The 17,420-nt window shown below is 37.8% G+C and overlaps 1 protein-coding gene across 13 annotated transcripts in view; it reads right to left on the bottom strand.

The window, feature by feature from the left end:
* PBRM1 (polybromo 1) overlaps positions 1-17,420 on the bottom strand; it is a 57,401-nt gene that overhangs the window by 13,462 nt on the left and 26,519 nt on the right. For all 13 annotated transcript variants that reach the window (XR_010622988.1, XM_065749404.1, XM_065749399.1 and 10 more), the window contains 11 exons: positions 16,100-16,205; positions 14,253-14,895; positions 12,556-12,767; positions 10,858-11,043; positions 10,013-10,170; positions 9,171-9,437; positions 7,728-7,873; positions 7,272-7,429; positions 6,580-6,763; positions 4,996-5,206; positions 2,006-2,207 (listed from right to left, as the gene is read on the bottom strand). Coding sequence is in view for 12 of the 13 variants with exons in the window: in XM_065749404.1 (XP_065605476.1) it covers positions 2,006-2,207; positions 4,996-5,206; positions 6,580-6,763; positions 7,272-7,429; positions 7,728-7,873; positions 9,171-9,437; positions 10,013-10,170; positions 10,858-11,043; positions 12,556-12,767; positions 14,253-14,895; positions 16,100-16,205 (2,473 nt within the window). In the remaining variant the exon portion in view is untranslated. The remainder of the gene's footprint in view (positions 1-2,005; positions 2,208-4,995; positions 5,207-6,579; positions 6,764-7,271; positions 7,430-7,727; positions 7,874-9,170; positions 9,438-10,012; positions 10,171-10,857; positions 11,044-12,555; positions 12,768-14,252; positions 14,896-16,099; positions 16,206-17,420) is intronic.

Below are 17,420 nucleotides of genomic sequence, written 5' to 3' on the forward strand. Positions count from 1 at the left end.
CACTTCCAGTGCAGCCTGTTCTTCATTTGACTACTGATAAAAAACAGCTACCACTCTGTGCATATACCAAATTAAATTTTCAGTACACCAAAATGGTTCAAAAATGCAAACTGCTTTCCCAGTAGAGCATGGAAAGGTACTTTTCTATTGAAGTGACAAATCATTATGTGCTCCCTACTCCCTTCCCACCCTGGAGTGCATGAATTTTGCCTTGTCACAGTGAAAGGAGCAGTTTCTCTCCTTTCATGAACAGCAGTAAGCAAACAGTCTGGACTCTTTGCAACTCCATACTGTTCCTGGGCAGACAACAAGTTGGAGAAACTGCAGTCCAAAACTCAAAAGCTTCAGAAAAATTTAAGTAAGGAGGAAGGCTGAAATGGAAGCACTTGGGCTTACACAAAGGACAAATGCTGTTAGTGCTGTCACATTGCAGTGGAAGCACAAGCACCAAGTTGCTCTAAGCTAGAAGTGAGGACGTGCCAGCCATCCTACTGCTTGGGCGAGGTGGCAGGGAAGGCCCTGGCAATAAAATACATCAGACAAACCTAGACTGGTGAAATCAGAAACTAGAACAGGAAAAAAGTAAGGCCACAGTACTTTCACACAGAGCATTACCACTTCCCTTGACAACATTTGCAAAGGAAACTCTCATGTAATCCTACTGTATTACCCTCTAGCACTTCAGAAAGGACTGTAGAGGCTGAGGGTGTGAAGTGACAGCATAAAAACTTCCAGTCTGAGGATCTAAGTGTACTCTAAACTGTAAGTATGTAAAAAAAAAAAACAACCAACAACAAAAAAAAAAACTCAACCCAAAAACTAATCAAATCTCAATTTTAAAATATAATAAATTAATTGAGCAATATATTCCTAGCATGTTGAAACTTCCCTATCCAAAGTAATATCTTCTCCCCATAAAATTGCAACAGTTGCTTAAAAATAGGGCTTCATACTAGAAATGCTGAGACATAATTAACTGGAATAATAACTGGATGTCAAGCCACTGAATTAAACTTGATTAGGGCCTACTGTTAAGGATCAACTATATTTTGATTTTGAAGTTGAAATACAGTAAGCAATATCAGTGAGGAAGGAGAGGACGAAGGACAGGACGAAGGACAGGACAAAGGAGAGGACGGCCTTTCTAAAGTAAATCTCATGCCTATGAAGTATTTATTGGCTTAAGGATTCAAAATCTCTCAGCAAAACCAGTTAAAACAGTTGATTAATACTGAGATTGAATAACAGGTCATTATTTACAGTACTGTAATAGAATCTGTACCCTTGGGGTTGTTTTTTGTTTTGTTCTGTTTTTAACCAGAGCTCTTTCAGACTCTCACTACAGCTAACTGAATAACTTTTTCCCAGTCCACTCTAAGCTTTCTTACCTTGCACTACAGCTCCAAAGAGCATCTTGTCCGAAGATCCTCTTCTTGCTGCCCCCTCCACAGTCCTCCCATATGGAAATTTTTACAAGCTGTTTTTTCAGCTCTTTTGCTTCTAATTTTCCACATTTCTTTTGTCTTTCTTCATTTCATTATTTGTGGCTAAGGCATCTAAATTATTAGTTGTGCACTACACAACTTTAGCCTGCTCTTTGCTCCTCTTCAGACATCTCTCAATATAAATTTTCTTTAAAGTACATCCAGAACACAAACATAACTACACTCAGAGGGCAGTGAGACCCTGGCACTGCTGCCCAAAGAAGCTGTGGGTACCCCCATCCCTGGAGGTGCTCAAGGCCTGTTTGGATGGGGCCCTGGACAGCCTGAACAGGTGGGGGGTAGCCAGCCCACAGCAGGGGGGTTGGAACTAGACAATTATTAAAGTCTCTTCCAACACAAGCCACTCAATGATAATTATGGTTTCTACAATTCTATGACGTTCTGTGATTCTATGATAATAGAATCTTTTTTTATAATACCGGTCATCTGACTAACAGTAATGAACATGTTCAGAGAGAAAAAGTAGAAACAAAAAGTTTAACATTTCAGATTCTATTTACCTTCATATTCTGCTTTCTTTGTTGCTTCCAGGTTTCTCCATTCAGTTCCTACAAGCCTGCTGAGCTCTCCAAAGGAGTAGTCTGGGTGCTGAGCTTTAATCACAGCTCTCATCTCGCTGCTAAATAAGATGTAACCACTCATGTTGATCTTCCTTTTTGATCCCTCCTTCTTGGTGCTGCCCTTAACAGACTTGGGAGTGGACTGTGAAAAAAAGCAGTTACAACCACAAGTATAAAACAGAGAAGTTTCTCAACATTAAAAAAAAACAAAATCAAAGCCATGGGAAATAGTATGTAAAAAACTTCCCGATTTTCCCCCCCAATATCTGTACAAGGACAGCCAGCCTTACAGCCTCTCAAGAGAGACTACACTTTCCACTGAGTGACAAGAGAACAGGCATTTACAGAAAATACAAAAAACACATTAGTGGGGAAAAAAAATCCATAATCACAACAAAAACAGAAAACTTGATGCTTTTTAACCCTTAGACATAAGGCAAATGTTATAACTGAGGCTTCCAAGAGTGTTCAGCAACACAGCACAGAACAATTGCTGTTATCTGACATCATTCCAAACTAACCCAAGAGGACTCATAAGTACTGAGTAGCAAGCAAGCAACTATTTAGAATGCAAAAAGAGAATACAATTGTACTAATTTCACGTCACTTATTTTGTTGTTAAATACTGACAACACAAGTCAAATAAAACACTTTATTTGCCACCAACATTTTATGGAATTGCTTTCACATTTAATCCAGGGCCTTTGCAATTCCCACCTCCTTGGTGCCATCCCCTAATTTCCTATTTCTGAGTGCTCTTTATTTTGCCTGCCAAACTTTCCTTTCTCCTCCTCTCGCATTTCCTAAATACCCATTTCTCCCTGGAAATGAAAAACAGAGCCCAGTTTCACTGATCACTGTCACCCGCACAACAGGTTCACGTCCCTATCTGTTGATGGGCAACTAATCCTCTGTTCTATTGAAGATTTGTCTCCTTTGCTCTTCCCACCCAGACTGCTCCTGCCAAGAGCTCTTTGACATCTCCAGCTATCAATAAATTAAACCTGCTCTGACAACCAGAGATACCACTTGTCATTAGACGTGAGAGACCAAAACCCACCCATTCTCTGACCAGGAAGGTCCACAAATGCCTCATCACACCAAAACCTTCAAAAGGTTGTCCCCCTGTCTTGCACATTACAAATTTCTCACATTGAGAAGAGTACGACTGTTTCCAAATATCTGAAGGGGAAAAACATCTAATACCTATCTCTTAGAGAAATACAAAGCTACACACCAAGACTGAAAGTCTTCCTCAATAAGTTAAGCCAAACAGTGGATGAACTGAGGCATATCAGTGTCTTACTGCAAACATCACTGCATTCATTTTCCAATGGCAATCTACTCTCAGTGTTTTCACTATGAACCTAAGGATAACACTTAGCTTTTGGGGAGGAATTCTTTATGTCTTTATAATGGAGAAATGAAAAAAAACCCACAACCAAACAACCCGAAGACTGCATGCAGAACATACTCTAACTTCTCAGGAGTTCTTAATTCAGAAACAGGAAAATGAAAACCCAGTTACACATTAGGAATATGTCCAGGTGATCCACCTGGTGGATAGGGAAAGGCTGTTGACATAGTCTACTTAGACTTCAGCCAAGCCTTTGGCTCTGTCTCTCCCACCATTCTCCTGGAGAAGCTGGCAGCCTGTGGCTTGGACATGTACACTCTCTGCTGGGTAAAGAACAGGTTGGAGGGCCAGGCCCAGACAGTGGTAGTGAATGGAGTTAAATCCAGCTGGCAACGAGTCATGAATGATGCTCCCTGGGGAGTCAGTATTTCAGCTCATCTTGTTTAACATCTTTACTGATGAGAGGACTGAGTGCATCCTCAGCAAGTTTGTGACACCAAGTGAGGAAGAAATGTTGATCTGTTTGAGGGTAGGAAGGGACCTGGACAGGCTGGAGCGATGGGGTGAGGCCAATGGGATGAAGTCCAGTAAGATCAAATGCTGGATCCTGCACTTTGGCCACAACAACCCCAGGCAGCGCCACAGTCTTGGGGCAGAGTGGCTGGAGGACTGTATGGAGGAAATGGATCTGGGGGTACTGGTGAGTACTACTCAACATGAGCCAGCAGTGGCCAAGAGATATGTGAGAATGTGACAAAACAGATAAAATTTAATCCAGTTGCAAACGAAGATTTTTTGTTAGGTTAACATGCAGATAAAGTTCCCACCCTACTTTGATACACAGTTACATAAGTGCCAGGGCTTGTGTGAGAGGAGTAGTAAGAGGGGGGGACTGAAAATGCCCTTTTTATGCAGTAGCAATGACTCATGGTATATTCAAATGCCATATAACCAACAAGACTTTCCATTTGTCTCCTGTCCATTTATCAGCACATCAAAGTTTCTGCGATGTACAGCAGGATATATCAAAATTTCTCATCACTTTTTTTTTCCCCCTCTCAAGTTTTGATTTCCAAGTATGAATGGTGACTTAAAGGAATGATCTTTTTTCCTTCAAGAATTGTAGCATTTTCTAAAAAATCAAATGCGCCAGAACACTCAAATCTAGCTTTTTACAAAACGTAAGGAAAAGCTTAAAAACAGACACAAGGTTACTCAAGTACTACAATTAAACTCTCACATCCTAACTTCATATTTGATATAAGGACCTATTATTTCATAAGAAGAGTCACATAAAACCTACTAATGAAAAACAACACTGACATACACGAAACATACCGTGCAAGATTTTCCTCAGCTTTCCTTCACAAATATTTTAACTGACTTAATTATTAGAATATGGCTACCATCCTGGATATGCTAAAACAGCTCTGTGTAATCATTCCACAGACTAGTAAATCAAAATATAAATCCATTCTGTGTATGTGATAAAACACCATTGGTTTTTCTTTATTTGGGTTGATGAGGAATGAGGAATACTAACATTCAAAGGTTTCTCAAGGAACACGTTTACCTGAGGTGGAGTATAAGGCATGATATCCAATTCATTAGATAATGGTGTCTGAAGCTGAGGCATAGAAGGTGTTTCACTGATATCACCTTCCTCTTCTCCCATCTCTTCCATGTCCTCATCGCCTCCTTCCAACTCAGCAAATTTTGCTTCTAACTGCTGGATTTTCTTCTCCAGAAGTGGAGATGGTTCCTTCTGAGGAACTATGGGTTTTCTGAATGGCACACGAAGAAGACAAAAGGCAGATGAGAATATATTCATACTCGATAAGGCACAGCAAATATTTTGAAGAGAAAACCAACTTTTCTTCCTATATGAGTGAATGTGGAAACAATGGTGACTTAGGATATGCCAGTGCCTGCTTTCACAGCATTGAGCAGAAATCATTTTTGTCCATGGCCCATGTTTCATTTGAACCACTTATTTGAAATATTTTTTTTTTCTTCTCAATTTATGAGTTAGAAGGGGATTTCAATGCTGCAAATAGTACATCTCTGCCACAAAATATAGTTAACACCGCAACCTCCTTCATTTTGCTTTAATTGTAAATTAATATATCAGTGTTTACCCTCTTGAATGGTAGTCATTACCCATGCTCAAGACTGAACCATTTTAACAATATCGCAGATAATTTACTCATCTGATAACAACTTTACTAAATTCAGGAGAAGAAAATGTAATTATCTCCTAGCATTCAGACCACAAAAAGCTCACATTATTTGGACTTCTTCCCAAAACATCCTTTAAAAGACATGCAACCAGACAAATTCCACCCTCTCCTACAAATGTTTTTTATATATGTGCTAGATCTGCCTGTAATGGAGTCAGTTTATATTATGGCACCTTGCACAGTGCTGCCTTCTGGATCTGCAATCAAAACAGTGCTGATAACAAACTGATGTTTCAGTTCATGCTGAACAGTATCGTTGAATTCTCAAAGATCTGTTTTTTTGGCTTTTTTTTTCCCCCCTCTACTCCACACTTTCAGAGCGAGCAGGCTGGAAACAAAACAAAACAAAACAAAACAAAAAAAACCAAACCAAAACAAACAAACAAACAAAACCTGTGTGGGGGGCAGGCAGAATAGCTGACCCCAACTGACTAGAAGGATACAGAACCATGGAATGGTTCAAGTTGGAAGGGACCATAAAGCCCATTCAGTTCCAAGCTCTGCCAGGGGCTGGTTGCTACCCTCTAGAGACTGGGCTGCCTAGGGCCATCCCAATTTGGCCTTAAACATCTCCATACTTAGCTGAACGAAAGGAAGAAGGATTTGGGGTTATGACATTTGTCTTTCCAAGAAACCACAGCCTGTGCTGAGGCCCTGCTGCTTTCCAGCAAGTAGATGAACATCTGCCAGCTGATGGGAAGTAGAGAATTCCTAATTTGCTTTCCTTGCGTGCATGGGTTTGCATCAGTAGTACTGTCATCATATTACCAAGAGCTTTTTTTGCTTTTGCCTTTTTCATCTTCTCCCCACACTAAGGGGAGCGTGCAAGTGGCTGGATAATGGCTTAGCTGCTGGATGGATCAACCAACCACAATACAGAGCGTTCAGGAGATCTCCTCATTCCCATAACATTTTACCTAAAATAGTATATTTCATCATCGACAACTTTTGCAGAGAGTGAAAATCTCTTGAGCCCCTTAAATTTCTTCATCTGTTTGTCACTTTCATTGTAGCGGCTCTCACAAAGAAAAACATCGTTTTCTGAAATTTCAGTTGGTCTGCAGCAGAGGAAGTCCTTGAATGACAGAACAGCACACTTGCCTGCAGAAATGAAAAGAGCTGGGTAAGAAGGCATCTCCTCTACAAAAAAGTGTACAAACAAATTTTTGCTAGTCACGTTAAGTATCAGCCCAGTATTTGACCCAACTATGATATGAAAATACATCAGTTGACATCTCTGTTGAATAATGTCACTCATGAGAAACCTACACCAACTGAATGCAGCAACTGGAATTTTATTTATTTATTTTTAAAAGATTTGTTAAAAGATTAACAAAAAAAAAAAGCCATCAGTAGTCTGTTAACAGTATTTAGCACAGCATCTAAATTACAGGATGAAGTACATAACAGTTGTCTTATTCAACAAACCAAGTATCAAGCTCCTTCTGGGCTGACTTTCCAGGTACATATACTGGAGTAACTACATCAATAAGCCAGAAAAATGGGAGTTTTCTGCTCTTTGACTTTTGATTTTTGTGTTTGGTTTTTTTTGTTTTTGTTTTTTTAAATGTACAGAGTGCCCAGTGGATCTAAAATTGCTAGTAATTACCCAAAATGCAAGACATAGGACAGGTCTCCTCCAAGTTACTCAGAAACACCTCCTTCTTGTAGAACATTTTAGTTGGTTCATGTTCAGTTTCTTCAGGATGGATAAAGATTGGACCAAAGAAATATGCAGCTCCATCTCGCACCCACATCTTTTCAATTCTGGAAAAAAAATACAGATCACTGACATCAACACAAAGCCATCCTTACTGAAAGAGTAAGCCAGATACACCAGGCTGTTAAGGAAGACTGTGGGCACTAAGAGACAGAAGTACAGCCTGTTCTGCCTGTACAGCTGTCACCCTTTTTTACAATTCCACCTCAGCCTATTAAGAATTTCTAACACATAGTTTCATTCCATAGATTTTCCCCATCCTCCTCTATACTTTTTTGCAGCAATCCAGTATCTTGTCCATGGTATTTTTATAGACACAAATTGCAATAAAGAAGTGAAACCTACCTTCCTACCCGAGGTCGCACTAATCCATGTGATTTTATGAAGACGCAGTCCCCAACTTTAAGCCACATATCATTGTAACAAAGCTGCTCAAAGTAATGGCAACCAGGTTCCCCATTAGACATTTCTACTGGAACATCTTCTTTGTCCTGCAGAAGAATATGCATTTAGAAACTTGTGAGACAAAGGAAAAACAAACAAATACAGATTTACTTGGACCTGGCATCATTGTATCTGCTGCATCTTCATGTCAACAATAACAGGCAAACACCAACCACACAAGTAAAAGCAAAAATGAGGGGAGTAGGAATTTAAAAAATGATATATCCAAGCCATACCTACCCTCCTTGTATGTTGAAAGCTTTCCTGTTTCATAATCAAAGCTGTAATTTTGCTAGTAATTCACAGATCCGTTTTTGTGTGTTATAAACTTTTAAGACTTATCTACTTTAATGGTTTGTTTTAAAGTACACTAAAGCTTTTAGGCAAGAATTCAGTATTTGGTGAAATTAAGAAATAAAAGTTTAACTATCACCTCTCACAGTTAGACAACTTCTCCCTGCTTTTATTAAGAACAGAGTCATACAGTTTGCACTCAATTTCTTTCTTTTTAGTCAAACTTGCTGCCTCAGTTGACTTTTCAGTCTGTTATTTCAGAAAGCCAACAAAAACACAGGATATCCCCCCAGTGCATGTCAGGAAAAGACTTTATAAGTAGAAAGAATTTCTTTTGTCATGAAGTGAATAAATGCAGTAGTACATACAAAGCATTTACTAAGTGACAATGAGCACGCTGGTCATTCCATTTTGAGGTTCTGTTAGAATACTCAGAATATAAAATAGACTAATTTCATGACTCCAAATTCATTTTTTATAAACAATTAATTGTAATAAATTGCACTAGATTTAAGAAAATATATTTCTTTATCTTATAACTTTAAATACAATAAAATAAACCTTTTACCTAGTACGTTGGGCAGAAAAAAGCAGCTGGAAAATAAACTACTCAGTTATTAACCACAAACAAGTCACAATGTTGTATTATGTACTTCTTACTGCTGCCCAGCTACTGTCAATTTTACTGAAATGCGACTTAAAAAAATAATCAGGTTAGCATCACTGTCAGTTGAAATTATTTAGATCACTGATTCTCCAAGGATTGCAACAACATTTCTAGTAGAAATGTTTTTTGCTTCTGAAGAAAAAAAACAATCCTTAACATGGTTACAAGAAAGCATTTGTAAAACCTAGGTACACAACCCGTTTTCTGCTTACTCTGTTTATGTTTTGTTTTTATCTACGTAATTTATGTATGATTTTAAACATGAATATTACATTTATATTTTCCCATAGCTGAGTGCTGTGAAACCTAAGTTGTGAAGGCTTAAATTTCATCATTCTTTATTTGTCAAACATACCAAACATTAATCTTTTCGACTTGCATACCTTCTCAAGATGAAGGATACTTTCTCCCATCTTACTGTCATCTAACGTTTCAGAGTGTTTCTCTTCCTCTGCTTTGTCTGTATTAGCAAATACAGAAGCAACACGGACCACAGGCAGTGGCACATCTCGTGGGACAAATCTTACAGAGCTTACAGGCATAGTCCATAGTTTAATCTTTTTAAAAGATTTCGTCTTTGCAGAATAACGTGACTCACAGACATACACGTCCTCATCTCTGAAGTTTTCAGGACACAATTTAAAATATTCCTGCAGAATGAAGAGAATTACTTTTTTAGGTGAAATATTTCAGCAACATATCCACACTCCAACATCCACCAGAGATACAGTGAACTCCCTTTTGAGCCCCTCAACTTTTTCTATGCATTTATCAGAAACCTTTTTAGACTGATACAGTCTGTCTGCTGAGTTCTCTTACAGTTTGACAAGAACAATAGGATATCAAACACGGGACAGAGAGGAGAGACGTCTTCTTACCAAGACTGCACTCAAGGTGAGTCTCAAGTATCCTTCAGACCCAGACCTACATCCTTTAAGATATTACCTGCAATTTCTCTACTACATGCTCTGAGAAATTCATTAGTTAGTTATCTAATCAATAACTGATTCTACAAAGCAAGCATCATTGGAAATCAGTAACTTCAATGAACTACAAAGCTTACAAAGCTAATTTTTAAAATAGGAACAGTACATGGGAGCAAATCCTTTTAAAAATTTTATCTAACTATTAGTAAAATGCCTGCAGATCAGAATACCTACACCCCTTTAAGAAAATAGCACAAGCGCTATTAAGTTGATAAACAAATCAGTCCAAAGTTTCTCACCTTAACAAACATGACCACACATTTACCCAAAATTTTGCTAACTGGAACTTTATTGTAATAGTCACTTTTAAAAACCTCCTTCTCCAAGAACTTTCTTGTTGCAAGATGAAACGTTTCATTTGGTCGATAAAACCAACAGCCATATAGCCATTTCTCTCCTTAAAAAAAGAAAAGAAACAAAAAAAGAGGAAGAAAGGAAAGGATCTAAAAAGGTGCATTCTCTAGTGCATGAAGAAGCAAAACAAACTACAAATGGTTTTATTTATCAGATACCACATAATAATCAGTTAAGCAAACGTAACCAATTTAAAACGGGAAGATTCCTTCAATTGCTTCAAGTATGGAAAATTAGGTTTCTTAGAAATCCTGCATGTTTTTTTTTCCCCAATAAAATTAATTCAATCTTTATTTTAATGAGTCCTACAGAACCGAACATTTATAGGAAACACAGTCTGCAACTTTATTTACAGATCTCTTTACTTCTAAGCCTTCAAATGGCTTCCAACATTTGAAGTTACACATATCCAACTTTGGTTCAGAAATTTCTATCAGTATCCTTCTGCACCTAAATCAGAAGAAGCTCATTCCACTTCAAAATGCCTATTTTCTGAGATGCATACAATTTGGGGATAAGTAGGGAAGAATATCAAAAAAAGCACGTGTTGATTCAAGAACTTTCTATTCATAATTATTTCAGGACAGAGCAACTCAGAAACAAGAAAAAATACTCACCAGTCCACACATTTCTGGAAATCCAATAGTTAACATAGAAAAGGCTCAAATTTGAATATGTAAATAGTAGTAAGCTTCAATGTATTGTCTTTCTGTATGAAAAGCATGCTTACCAGCAGAATCTTCCCACAGCCTCTCAATACAGACTATGTGAGGTTGCAAGTTGGCTTCAGCAGGCTCCACATAGACATAGTCTCCTACATGGTACATGCTATTCTTGAAGCTGCAATCCTGACTGTAGGTCCGATGCAAGCTTGACAGCCCAGCTGAACCAGAAGAGTCTTCACTCTTTTCAGCTTCTGTTTTCACGAACAGGTGGAAAATAAACATTACTAATTCTACATTTACGTGTTAGACATGATTTCTGATGTGAACACTCACTCTTTGCTTAGTGCTGAATAACTCGTTCTTCTGTGAAATAAAAGAGTCTCTTACAGAACAAGAGAGGGACTCTAAAATCCAACTATCAACTTCTTAATCAGCAGGAATTATGTCTTCTAGATTGAGTCAAAGAAGTTTTGTTCAGTGAATTACTATAAAACTGTAATGACAATAATTACTTATGAACAGTATTTTTGTTAGCATTATTGAGCATAACACGTATGCGAGAGCAGATAAATGTGAAGAAAAGGAGATGGCTGCAAGCAAGTGAATGACCACAGACTGGTAACGCTCATTTGCTACTCGTGTAGTGGTTGAGCAGGCACTGAGCTTTGCTCTCTGGTGACAAGGAGAGTGCCTGAGGGAACAGCACAGAGCTGCTGCGTCAGGGAAGGGTCAGGTGAGGGTTAGGATAAGGCTCAGAGACAGGGGGTGCTGGACTCCCCAGGGTTGTGGTCATGGCCCCAAGCTGCCAGAGCTCAGGAAGCACTGAACACTGCTTCCAGACAAGAGGATTTGGATTTTGGTGGTCCCATGCAGCCAGGAGCTGCACGTGATGATCCTTTCAACTTTGGATATTCAAAGAAAAATGGCTAAGCTGAACCCCCTGAGTTTTATTTGAGCCTTTCAGATGAGAAAAGAGGTTTCTTCAGGTTTTTTAAGCTCTCAGTGGAAGACAGAAAAAGGGTAAAACAGCTGCTGTCCCCTTACAGTACTGATCTAGTTGGAGCAATCAGCTTTACTGCTGTTGACTGTAGTGCCACACAGGAAGACAAACTGTGTCAGAAAGACAACTGCAGGACAAGGAACTAGCAGTCCTGTTCAAATCTGTGGAACTGAACAGTTAAAGAGCTGTGCTGCCTCCCATCGTGACATGCTCTACCAAGAATTATACATGCAGGAAATGTGAAACACAGAAGACCTTCACAGTAGATATCTTTACCCTACAAAAGCTGAAAACCTTTTTTCCTCTTCGCACTCATAGCAGCCAAATAAGAAATGCAAGAGGCTTACTTTGATGTCACCTTGTTAATAATGTTACAAGTATGATCAGAGATAACACCTTCAGTATATCAAGAGAAATGGCATTTGCCAAAAAGTAAATGACTCAGAGGTCCACTGGAAGAGACACTGCTAAGTTTATTATCAGTTACAATAAAACCTACCCTATTGTTTTCTCTTGTAATATCCCTGAAATAATATTATTGTTACCTCAGTACGTTCTATTGAAGGGTTTACACAGGTTTAGTATCTACCTATATATCTGTTTCAAAGCCACTTGGCCCAGCTGATAAGGATCAAAATAAAACAAATCTCTCATCACCTTAAAATATAACCTTCAGGTGAAGGTGTAGCAACAGCAGAGCATACATGACACACATTACCATTAAATGTGTTGAGAAATATACCTATGAAAAGAAAATAGCTACCTCTTTTCTCCTCCTCTCTTTTGAGTTTGTCCTCCTCTATTTCTTTGGGCAGCTTTTCCTTCTTCTCTTTTTCTACATCATTGTGAAGGTGCTTGGTGGTATAACTGAGAGCAGGTGACAGAAGAATCTCTCCATTTTTACAAAGTTCATCTCGGATTTTAATGAAGAACTGCTGAAGTTCAACTGCATCCTCATAAATCTCTGAATCCGTCCTGTACAAAAACAGGTACAATACAACATGGCAGAAACATATTTTGAGCAAACAGGATCCTAAACACACACACACACACTCCCATGGACCACCATACTTTGTGATAAAACTCCTCTTTAAACAAGTAATGATCTTTTATATTACATATATACACTTCTGTAGATTTTTTGTAAAATTACCCTTACCACAGATTATTTCAGCATCTAATTTGGCTGCAAGCTTTTAACTGAAAGTGTAAATCCTGGAGGCTAAGCCTTCCTTATCACCTATCCTTTACTTGGAAGTGTTTGCAAAATGAAAGATTAGCAAATTAAGCTTAACTAGTGCTACTTTTCAAATGTGAATAGCCGATTAAATTGTATCTGAGCTACAAAGTTCATCATACAGAAAGGAGAAGTATTTTTAGAATGCAGAAGGTTATGAAGCAGTATATTTATCCCTCCAGAACAATGAAACTGAGATTGATACTCTGTGACCTAAGCAAACAGCTTCCAATCAAATGCAACTGAGTAATTATGAGTTGTTTTTACTCTGCAGAGGTATTAGCTAAATGTGACCTTTGCCTTTTTTTGAAACTTACTGTAGGCTTTCCAGTAACAAAACTTAAAAAACCTCTGTGAAGGTGAAGAAAAAGGCAGAATTAGAGCAATCACTACTACCAGCTTGCTTGATGACTACACAGATAGACCTACCAATTTAGGGAAGTATCTTGTGATCCACCTCTAGGTGGAACACTGACAAACTCAGAGACAATCTGCAATGTAAAGTACAGATGTCTTCTTAAAAAAAAGAATGTAAAAGAAAAAAGAACACAAGGTTACTCAACATCAGATTGAGACAATAAAAACAAAACAAAAAATAACACCCAAATAAGCAAGTAAAGCAAAAGAACAAAACAAAAAAGATTATTTCCAAGAAAATCATGACAATTTTTAATCAAAATTATATTAGGCAAACTGCCTAGTACCAATGGGATGGGTGATGCACGCTAAAGCTTCACTTTATTTCTGTACTTACTCTTAACAAGTGGCACCACAGAAAACTGGCAAGTCATGCTCCATCTACCAGTGCAATGTTCATCTAAAAGCAGTACTGTTATATATACATACAGAAGTTCTAAAATAACAGAAAAATAAAAGCCAAATACTTGAGACTAAAATGACTTGCCCCTGGCCCTCAGTCTGCTCATTTTCAAGGATTACTTCTGAGAACTTAAAGCATAACAGTATTACTAACAAAGATGTATTTCCAAATTCAAGATAAGCACTGCAAGAAGTTTTAAAGCGCTCATAGCTTCAGAACAAACATAGCTTACATAAGGTGTGCCTTTAGAAGATTAACATCAAAATTATAATAGAACCCTAAATTTTCCTTGTTTATAAAGAAAAACTTACATTCCTTTGAAGACATAAAAATACCCTTCAGTCTCTAACAGGGAAAACGTGCAGTAAGACAACACATATCTTCAAAATATGGCTTTGCCTACCTGTTCATTCTCCTTGCTCTCTCCAGTACCTCAAACATGTTCTCCTGGAACAAGTCCAATCGTCTATAGCGATTGTTTTCCACATTTTTCCGGATAATATCAAAAGTCAGAGGAGGTTTATTTGGGAAGCTGGGATCAACAGCAGGAATCTCAGCTAGGGAATCACTGTAGCATCTGCCCTCATCATCCTGGTGGCTCATAACCGATACAAAAAGGTTATGGATAAGTTCCTGAATTAACAAAGTGACATTGGGCACATGAGAATCTTCATCTCCTTCTATCTCTCTCCGAGTTTCAAGCAAAACTTTATGCAAAACCAGGGCATCTTTATAAATCAAAGATTCTGGCTCATTGTAGGTGCAAGCATTGTTGAACATCATCACAAAGTCCTCTACCATGGAATCGATATCTTGGTATTTATTGGCCATCATATGACTTCTGATCTTCTCCATGTCAACTGGTTTCTTAATAGTTATGTAATAGTCCGGGAGCTCAGACCTAGATGGCAGCCGCAAGAAGATGGCGCTCAGCCGCCTGCCTCGTTTGTCCGTGTAATTTTTAACTGCTTCATACACTTCGTTCAACTTCTGCTGCATTGGGGTCATATATTTCGATTTTTTAGGAGAAATGCCACTTTTTCTACCTATGCAGACAAAAGAAAAAAATAATCATAAAAAAGAGATTGAGCACTTCTTTGTCCATCCCTTTCTTTTAAGAGAATTGCCCAGTGCAAAAGTACTTCATGGTACAAGCAAATAAATCACAGAGCCTACTCCAAGCTGCAGCTTCTTTTCTTATTTCACACAATTACACGGCATTTTTTTAATGCTACTTTTAGTAAACACTGAATCATGCATTCCTTTAAGGCCCAGCAAACAAAGGTCTCTTCAGACTTCAGCAGAAAACAATTTTTTCTCACCTAACATTCTTATTAAGTTGTTTTAGATTCAATTTGGTCTTATTAGCTCTTTGAGTATTTTTCCTCCATATCCATTACAAATCTGGATTTTCACTAGTGCCAAAATTAAGCATTATAAATAAGAAACATTATCAAATCCCTTTATCATGGGTTTATGAAATTTGAATAACTAAGGGTAATATAATGCCTCTCTTTGGGTTATCAGTCACAGGAGCTTTGATTTATCCAAAGTTTCCATTACTGTACTGCACAGTATCTGCCTATGAATTCTCTACTAACTGTACTATACCAAAGAGCTGCACATTTCTATTTACAACAATGCCTCAGAAGCACTGTGCAAAATTACTCTCTTATATCTCTTTGTATGATTTCAATCTTCTCAGCTAAAAGACTGAGCAGGTAGAAGATCTGAGTATGAGCAAATTAGTTTTTAAGGGCAAGAGCTCTACAAATGCACACTGTCGCAACTTTGCTTTTGAGCTTTCCATAATTTTCAATATTCCCCAATTAAACATCATTTCCTTCATCATTCTGTAGAAATCCCAGATATCTGACCAGGGTAACTAAGGCTGACTCAGTCTGAGAAGCATCTTACTTGTAAGCACACATTACAGAAGTGTTGGATGCTATACTGTGTACTCAGAAACATTTGGATAATAACTCATGCCTAAATACCAAGCCATTCCAACAGTTCTTATTTTCTTCTTCATTCCGTTTCTTTTCTTAGAAATTGCTATATGCAATAGCTCAGTTTCTAATATAAACACAGAAAAACCTCTTCTGTCAACATAATTTTGAAAATAAAACTACACTTCGTCTGACACTGTAAAAATGCAGATGTCTTCCTCTTTGAAAAGATGAGTCTGCCAGCCTGTACTGCTGGACTGGGGAAGCAATCGAAGCAGGGCAATTTATAATGCTGCCTTACTTAGCTTTAGTTTAGGGGACCCAACATCATCATCTTCAGGTAGTGGTCCCAGTTCTTTCCTTTTTTCTTTAAGGATCTTTTCCAGCATATGGGCATCGTTGTATACCTATTCATATGTAATCAAAAATAAAACAAACAAACACAAATGCAGGTTTACTGTGTTTGCCTCACACAGTACAAAGAACTTCTCCTGATGTGCTCTATTACAAGGTAATCAACTCTATGGCAATAATTCCTATTGTCTCAGGGTGCTGATGTTTGGTCAAATACAGACCTTACTGATGAGTTTAGTACTAGCCCTTCTCAAAACATTTAGATGTTATTTTGAAAAAGTTGAAGGCAAAATCAACTATTTGGTTAAAATAGAAGGTATTATTTCTCAAATACACAGATTCAGCATACTTATAAAGGTAAGCAGAATTGATAAAATAAATCAGTGAGATATAAAAGTTTGATAAATCAGCCAATTAAACTGCTTTTCTATTTCAGACTAGAAAACAAGAAGGTTGACTTATCAACTTTCCCATCAAATCATTCTGTTCAACGATGATCTATCCAACTAATGCAGGTCCATTAAGGATGAAATGTCTAGAACGGCCCTCCTGGGTCTTCAAATCCAAGTCCAGTGTGAGCAATCATTTCTGTATGTCAGCTGATTTCCCATTAGCAGTCATCAGAGATTTCTTACTGTCATTCTGGTCTGCAACAGCAAACTCACTTGCTTCAAAACACAATTTTAGCTCCACAGCATTCTCATGACCATCTACACCCCTTCCTGTCCATGCAATCTTTTTACTGTACTTCACAATATAAGACATATATTCATAAGTGGAAAAGTATATTAATTCAGATTACTTGTGGTACACTAACAAGTCCATTCTTCCAGTCTGGTCTTCCACATTCTCTACTTCCATGATAATGAATTTGTTTTTCTTTTAACTAAGAGATCCCTTCTCAATGGTTCTGAGCTCCTGACCAAGTGCTGGTAACCATTCACACTGCAAATACCTTCATGTGATAAATAATAAAAATTCAATAACAACCTTATTGTTATATTTTTAACATACCAGGAGATATTTACTCTTGACAGTTCTTTGTAGTGAAGGAACAAGCCAAGCTAACAGAAAGTAAGTGTAATCTTCATAGTTAAATAATTAAGAGAGCATGCTTCTTTTCAGGTTTATACAATAACATAGCAAAGCTAAAGGAAAAAGAAAGCCACGGCTCTATTTTATCTCAGTAAATAAATACTATAAATTCTGGAAGTATCAGTCAAGCTAAAAAATCCAAATACATATCAAAATACATATCAGAATCAAAA

Source organism: Cyrtonyx montezumae, unplaced genomic scaffold (genome assembly GCF_038088225.1).
Source record: "Cyrtonyx montezumae isolate F1298 unplaced genomic scaffold, pur_monq_1.0 scaffold_6, whole genome shotgun sequence".
In the NCBI taxonomy this organism is placed as follows: domain Eukaryota; kingdom Metazoa; phylum Chordata; class Aves; order Galliformes; family Odontophoridae; genus Cyrtonyx; species Cyrtonyx montezumae.